This window comes from Mesocricetus auratus, unplaced genomic scaffold, assembly GCF_017639785.1.
Source record: "Mesocricetus auratus isolate SY011 unplaced genomic scaffold, BCM_Maur_2.0 Super-Scaffold_100023, whole genome shotgun sequence".
NCBI lineage: Eukaryota > Metazoa > Chordata > Mammalia > Rodentia > Cricetidae > Mesocricetus > Mesocricetus auratus.
This window is the reverse complement of record NW_024429204.1, coordinates 5,515,576-5,523,317: the sequence shown is the minus strand read 5'-3', so window position 1 is coordinate 5,523,317 and position 7,742 is coordinate 5,515,576. Positions and strand designations below refer to the sequence as shown.

The 7,742-nt window shown below is 47.7% G+C and overlaps 1 protein-coding gene across 3 annotated transcripts in view; it reads left to right on the top strand.

Moving 5' to 3' along the window:
- The first annotated feature begins 2,294 nt into the window (after positions 1-2,294).
- Dpys (dihydropyrimidinase) overlaps positions 2,295-7,742 on the top strand; it is a 96,593-nt gene continuing 91,145 nt past the window's right edge. For all 3 annotated transcript variants that reach the window (XM_040730468.1, XM_005072629.4, XM_013115285.3), the window contains exon 1: positions 2,295-2,642. In XM_040730468.1, coding sequence (XP_040586402.1) covers positions 2,379-2,642 — 264 coding nt within the window. In that variant the 5' untranslated portion in view covers positions 2,295-2,378. The remainder of the gene's footprint in view (positions 2,643-7,742) is intronic.

Genomic DNA, 7,742 nt, shown 5'->3' with positions numbered 1-7,742 from the left:
CATGAAGCCGAGAGGCACGGGAAGTGGGCCACTACCAAACCTCGAGGCACACCCCTAGTGACTCCTCACTTCCTGTAAACTGAGGCCGCATCTGCAAAAAAAAAAAAAGCTCCCGGCCGGCCTTCCAAAGCCACCGTGAGCTGGAGACAATCAAGTCGGGAGCCTGTGGTGGGCACTTGACATTCAGAACCCAAGACACAGACGTGCAAGCCGGAAGCCTGTGGTGGGCACTTGACATTCAGAACCCAAGACACAGACGTGCAAGCCGGGAGCCTGTGGTGGGCACTTGACATTCAGAACCCAAGACACAGACGTGCAAGCCGGGAGCCTGTGGTGGGCACTTGACATTCAGAACCCAAGACACAGACGTGCAAGCCGGGAGCCTGTGGTGGGCACTTGACATTCAGAACCCAAGACACAGACGTGCAAGCCGTGACGCCTGGCGGCCTGGTGCCTGGCATCACTGTAGCGTTTACTCACGGCTCCTTTGCAAGCCCAGCCTCTTGGTCCCGGAGGAAGAACCGGGGATAAATAAAATGGTCCTGAGTCTAGAAGACAAGCCCTGCTGAGTCGCCAGCTCACTGCTGTAGCCTTCCGGGGGAGTTTAACTCTAGAAATACCCAGCAGCCTCTACTTGAAGGCTCTCTGGATGTAAAAGAACAAAGGGTAGGCCGATAAGCTTTTGCTCTCCTAACTAATGCTCTTCACCTAGGAAGAACGGGACCCTGGAGTGTCTAGCCCAAGCTCATAGCCATTCTTATCGGGGCCAGGGTTCAAATTCCAATTCCAATTCCTCACTCATTTTCCTTCCAACCTCGGTTCTGCCTGGGTCCCCCAAATCCATCACCCATCCAGGTAGAAGTTCACTATCAAGACAGAAAGCTCTCTCCCACCACAGAGCCGGGGACCTGGAGGGTCAGCAGAGGCCAAGCTACCGGACTGAACATGTTTATTTGCTCAGCCTCCACTCTGAAGGTGCTGAGTGAGAATGACGCCTCCAGAGCATCGACACCCCCAATTCCAGCAGCCAGCATCTTTCTCTAAACTTGCTCTTCTCTGCTGAGCATTTCAGTGAGCCATTTCTCCCCACCCCTGACCTACCCCACCAGCCCCTCTTCAGATAAAATTTGGAGTGAATTAAGCAGAGCATTGGTGGTGCGCGCCTTTAATCCATGCACTAGGGAGGCAGAGGCAGGTGGATCTCTGTGAGTTAGAGGCCAGCCTGGTCTACAGAGGGGTTCCAGGACAGACTCCATAGCTGCTGAGAAAGTCTGTCTCAAAAAAAAAGGAAACAAATTAATTAAGGTTAATTAAAGGTGGGGAAGTTCGTTTTGTGTTGTGTCATGATATAAAGTGTCCAGGATAAAGAAACGTTTGAAATCATTCATCTGGACAGTTAAGGAGAGAAGGACTGTGCAGGAGGGACTCTAATCTCACTCTCCCAGGGGTATTGACTTGCACAGCCGGTAGTAGTTTCTTTGTGTTTATAATTACCCCTTTCACCTTCACGCAAAGGTCTCTTGACAATGATTATACAAGCTTTCTGCGGTTTGGGTGGTTTTTTTTTTTCCCCCTCCCTGACGTGACAGCCAAATGGTCTTTAACCATTTTGAGGCGTGGATATGCCGATGCTTCAGGAAATTTGGCACAAGCACGCCGGGACCTAGAGGTTGGGCTCTCATCTGATTGTAGACCACAACCTGCCTGCACTGGTCAGCTCTCTCCAGCTTCCCTCTGGCAGCCCCTCCCCTCCCTTCCTCCCGGCTTAGAGCCTGCCTCTGCTCTTAGAACCTGCCTCTGCTCAACCCCGTGCTCTCTAGCTTATCCATCTATCTGGAGACCAGAGTCCCAAACATGCCAGCACAGCCTGCCAATTACTGATGCCCAGGTGGCTTGCTCTTTTTTGTGAAGGGGAGCCAGATCACGTGTGTCTGGTCATGGGCGTCATTGCTGCAGGTGCCGGGGACTACCTACACGGGCTCCTTCTGTGTTTCGGGCGTAGACAGTGTTCACCATGGAACCAGGTCGATTTCTATCTTTGCTAAAGTACCTTTCCTAGGAAGGCAAGCCCCTGCCTGCAGTCTTCAAATTCCAAGACCTCTCCCCTCTGTTGACTCATAAACTCAGTGGACACCCAGACTCGGTGCAACAGGACACCTGGAGCTAAGCTGGTGGCTTTGTCCTGGCCTGGGGCAGGCCAGCCCTCCCCTGGGGTGGAGCTACACCTGTGTCCAGCACTTAAACCCTTGCGGCTCAGCTGCTGCCAGAGATCTGTGAGCCTGCAGCCCAGCTGGAGCGGGAGTTTGGACACAGTTCGTGGAGACCTCAAAGGAGAGCCTCCTCCAGGCAGATAGATCCCCAGCGCCTCTGGTCTAGCCATGGCACCGCAGGGACGACTTCTCATCCGCGGGGGTCGCGTGGTCAATGATGACTTCTCACAGGTGGCCGACGTGCTTGTGGAGGACGGCGTGGTGCGGGCACTGGGACTGGACCTGCTGCCTCCCGGAGATGCCCCCCGGGGGCTGCGCATCCTGGACGCGACGGGCAAGCTGGTCCTGCCCGGAGGCATCGACACACACACACACATGCAGTTCCCGTTCATGGGCTCTCAGTCAGTCGACGACTTCTACCAGGGCACCAAGGTACCCAGCTCACAGGTCCTATAATCTGGGGTCTCCAGCAGCCCCACCTCGCTCGCTCCTGCGCAGCGCTAGGGACTAGAGTAGAGGGAGAAACCTGAGCTATCTGGGATGAAGATGCTGTAAGCTGTGGTCTGCAGTGTGAGCCAAGTGTATGGCCCCTCCACTCCTTCTGGGTAGCCTGGCACTCTGGAAGTCATCCGTTCCCTTGCCCTCTTCTCTTAGCGCCATCTCCTGGTGTCTGAAATCCCTCTTTGTCGTGATAGTCCATGAAGGTTTCCAAAGCTCCTAGTGTCTATATGACTGGCTTGTTTGTTCTTCAAATAGGCCCTCCCAGCTTTTTCTCCCAGCTCTCCACTCCAGCCACCAACGAGTGAAAAATCCATTCGCCTAGAACAGTGGTTCCTTTCTTTCCTAATGCTGCGCCCCTTTAATACAGTTCCTGACGTTGTGGCAATCCCCAATCATAAAAGTATTTTTGTTGCTGCTTCCTAATTGTAATTTTGCTACTGTTATGAATGGTGATGTAAATATCCGATATGCATGATATCTGATATGTGTCCCCTGTGAAGGGGTCGTTGGACCCCCAAAGGGATCGCAACCTGAGAGCTGAGAACCATTGATTCAGAAATTACTGTTGTGATTGGAGAGGCCAGGGTGGTTTGGAAGCCCGTAGCGTCTACACTGGACCCAGCCCAACCCTATAGAAGTAAGATCGCCTGACGAGGATTTTAAAGATAGGTTTCTTCCAGCCTTTGCTGGCACGGGGTGACCTCTCCAACCCCTTACCCAACCCACTTGCTCCAGGCAACAGCTAAAGTGGATTCTTGCTACTTAAGTACCTGCCCTTAGAGAAGTGCAGGAAGCAGCCAAATCTGGAACCCAGGAGAGGAAGGCTGGGGGTCTCTAAGGGAACACCCAGATGCTCAAACCAGTGAAATGGGCAGGAAAGGTTTCCGAGGAGCTTCTGAAGCCAACATGGGGTTAGCAAGGTAGCTTTGCAGGAAATGAAAATTGAGTCTTCAGCACCCGGGCTGAAGATATCAAACCCGCACGCGTCGTTTTTAAGTCTTGCCCCTCTCTTAGCTGCCCTGTGAGAAGTGGTTTCTCCCAAAGGGGAGACACATCGATTTCCTCAAGGCTCCTCTCTGGGTTCCTGTCAGGACTGTATGTGAATGTGTCAGCCACAGAAGCTTGGTGCAGACCAGCAGGCTCTCAGAGCAGCCTGCAAGTTTTTATTGCATTTACTAACCTGGTTTCTGACCCCTAATACCCTCCTCATACCCTCCCCCATTCGACTTCCCCCATGCTCCATGACTGCCCAGAGCAGTTGCCAGAAAGGAGAAAGGTAGGCATATTTGACCCAGAGACAAGGGTTGGTGGCAGTCTGCCTAATGCAACATTTGGAACGCTTCTTCTTGGTTACTTATTATCAATGTCTATCAACCTGATAATAAATATCTTGTTTTTCAGGACAAGCGGCTGTCTTCTTTCAAATTTAGAGTACCATGTTATGACTCTGTCTTTTTCCCTCTTTACAAAATGTCATGAACTCATTCTTATATTTGGAATGAATCTGTCAGCTATTGGAACAATTCGTGATTATAAATAAGTAGAATAATAACAGATCAGTAGAAAGAAGAAAAATATCTCCAAGCATCTTCTCAACACCCACCCATGTTTTGATCGATTCCCTTATGGTTTTTGTTGTTGGTTTTTCAAGACAGGGTTTCTCTGTGTAGCTTTGGAGCCTGTCCTGGAACTCACTTTGTAGAATAGGCTGGTCTTTATGGCTAACCAGTATAGCTAACTAGTATGGCTAACTTCTCACTCTGATGTTCTTCCCTAAACTTTGTTTGTTAGATCACAAACAAAATATCACCACATCAAACACTAGTGTGATTGATGGTGATACCTGGTTATAGCTAGTATTTGTTTTTGTTTTTGTTTTTTTTTCCTTTGGAGACAGGGTTTCTCTGTGTAGCCTTGGCTGCCCTGGAACTCTCTCTGTAGACCAGGCTGGTCTCGAACTCACAGAGATTTGCCTGCCTCTACTTACAGAGTGCTGGGATTAAAGGCGTGCGCCACCAACGCCCGGCCTTCCTTGCGCTTCTTGATACTGTAGATTCTTGACAGCATATGGGGCGCGTGTGTGTGTGACCGGGCATGTAAACCTGCAAATGAGGCTTTGTGGGCAGCCGCTAACACTGACACACTTATCCTTTTCTGTTATCACTGACTCATTGTTGACAATAGACCGCTAATGTCCCGTGTGACTTTGAGGACCCCCATTTGCAGAGTGGGGAGCAGCTGTCCTGTCTACCATTTGCCAGCCTCTGAAAGGTTGAACAGTCGCTTTCCTTCCTTTGTTTCTGGGAGGAGATGCCATGAGGTCCTTTTGGTTCTTCTCAGAGGTGGTGTAGATGAGCCCTGGGTTTGTGACCTTAGGGACAAAGACATTTTGCAGGGAATGAACGTATCGTGTATTTCAGTGCCTGGATAAACACGGCTTTACTGCCGTTAACTGCCACTTATCTCATGAAGATCTCCCACTTTCTATCAACTGGGCTAAACTACGCGTTACCCTCTGTAATCATGGGTTCTGTCGCCTACATTTTTAACAGCTGAAAAAAAGAACCGAGACGAGTTACCTGCCTAAGGCGGCACACCCTCAGAAACATCCAAGCTAACGGCTTTCCAAATTTCGGCATAGCTTGACCCTCATCTCTCGGGCTCTGCCCTGTTAGGCTCTGTGCTTTTGGGGAAGCATCTAATGTGCTCTGATCTATCAGAGCAGCCAGTGATGGCTGAGAGAGTTGCGCAGCTTATGTGTTAAGGTGAGCTTCAGTCCTCAGAAATAAAGCAGGGTCATTCTGAGGAGCTACGGTTGCCCTGTTCTTCACCTCCCCAGTGCTGGAGGGAGTTCAAGGTATTGCCATCAATACTTATCATGGGTCTATTCGGAGGGCATCCGAATATGCATTTATAGCCACACCATCTTGGAGGACGTAGAAAGAAGTAAGTGCCTTATGCACAGAAAGTCGTAAAGTACGCATGATATATGATGCTTTCAGGAGGTGCACCCAGAGGTTGGAGCAAAGCCGCTTGCTTTCTGCAGGCACAGGGATGATCGGTTACAATATCTGACAAACAGCAAGGATACTGTCTGTGGTTTCCTTTTTTTTTTTTTTTTACTGATCACTTGATTGTGATGGCCCCCGATTTAAAGAATGAAACACAGGCCGACTAAAGGTTATGTGCTTTTTAACTCTAATTCATGTCGGCCATTGGTTTAAAGCCTGTAATGAATTTACTTAATTACAGGTAAGAGCTTTCTGGCTGCTGTAACTAATGGAAACTCCGTTCTGCTCCAAGGGCATCCTCTTTCTTTGTGCCTTCGCTCCGCACCAGATGTAGAGTGATCTTCCAAGAACCCAGTAGCCATGGAGAAGAGTAATGCGGGGTTTTTTGTTTTTAATTCAGTAGATATTGTGAATTCGATAAACCTGAAGGAATTATACCTTGGCTCTTAACTACATTCTGCAAGTGTTCAAATATATGTATTCATGCTGAGACAAAGGCCCATGTTCGCGTTGGGTGGGTAGATGTGCATTCAAAAGTAAACAGACTAAGCAATTGGACTCAGCCTCCTAAAAATCCGGCGAAACGTCTCAGCATGCCTTTTCTCTCTTTTTCTTTTCTTTCTGTTTTCTTCTGTTGTTTTTTCTTTCTCCCTTCTTCTTTTTTTTAAAGCACAAAGCATTCTGCTTTGCTTCAGAACGTCTTGGTGAAATGCCAGGAGGACTATTGCTTCCAAGGGGTGTGATTAAGCACTTTTACAGTTGTATTTATAGAGTCTCCTCACCTTGTAGAAGAAACCTTGAAATCCCCTTTTCTATTGCTTGCCAGAACTCGACTTTGCTAAAGAGCTGGGTGGCTGACCCAGTGGCCTCTGCCTGCCTTGGGGTTGTCAGCATTTGCTGGATAAATTATTCAATTAACAAAAACTGTTAAAAAGTCTTTTTCAAACCAATGTATACTTGTCATCCAGCTCTTAGTAATTCGCTGGAGATTTTGTAGACACTCGATATGTATTAGTATGATAAACTGCATTTAAAAATAAAATGTGCAATAAAGAATAAAGAAAAGTAGTATTTACATGACCTACAGTCTTAAGATTTTTCTACCATCTGTCTCTCTATAGGGGGACATATAAGCTTGTGTCTATTCTACGGACTACACAGAATTAGCAGTGTTCACTAAATGCTTTCCTATGTCCTTAAGTGTCACAGCTGTATCCAACCTTGTGGCCACTCATTCTTGTTCAGACTGTCTCAATTTTTTTTTCTGCTTAGCCTCTGTATTTCCTGAGTATCAAGGTGTGTTTCTACCAATCTGCAGATGTCACAGCTTGGGAACCCCACCAGAAACACCCCCAGAGACAGCACATTGCTCCCCAAAGCCAGCACATTGCAAACCAAACGTACCCACCTTCCAGGCTTTTCTTTCTGTGTCTCCGGCTATTGATGTTTAACACTGTCTTCTCCACGGTGGGTCCACAGTGGTCTCTAAGGGTTTCGTTGTTGTTGTTTTTGTTGTTGTTTGGTAGCCAGATAGGCCAATCATTGTTTGTTTGCTTGTTAGTTGCCTTGCAAGTCATTCCCAGAATGCCTTGCCAAGACACATAAATGTTAGACAGTTAGACACATCTTCAAGGAATTTGATACACTCAGAATAGTCATAGTTGGTGCTTTTTTTTTTTGTAGTCCTTTCTTCACGTTCTGGCCATTGGCTTCAAACAGAAAGCTGACTGCCAATTTAAAGGGAAAATTTTTTTCCTACTTTTTAAAATGACCTCATTTCTTTAATCACTAGACAGGCTAAGCTTTGAATGTTTGTATTGTGTTAGAGTTTGGTTTTTCACAGCTCTGAGCATTTGTAATTTTGTGCTTTATTTTAAAGAAAAAAGTCTATTTAATGATCATAAAGTTAGTTTTTGGACTGCTCAAAAGGAGGAGAAATAAGATCTCAAAGATGGATTTGGAACTCTGACGTTAAACAGAGCTTTGCCCTGTTGGGGGTTTCTGTGTGTGTTAGGAACCC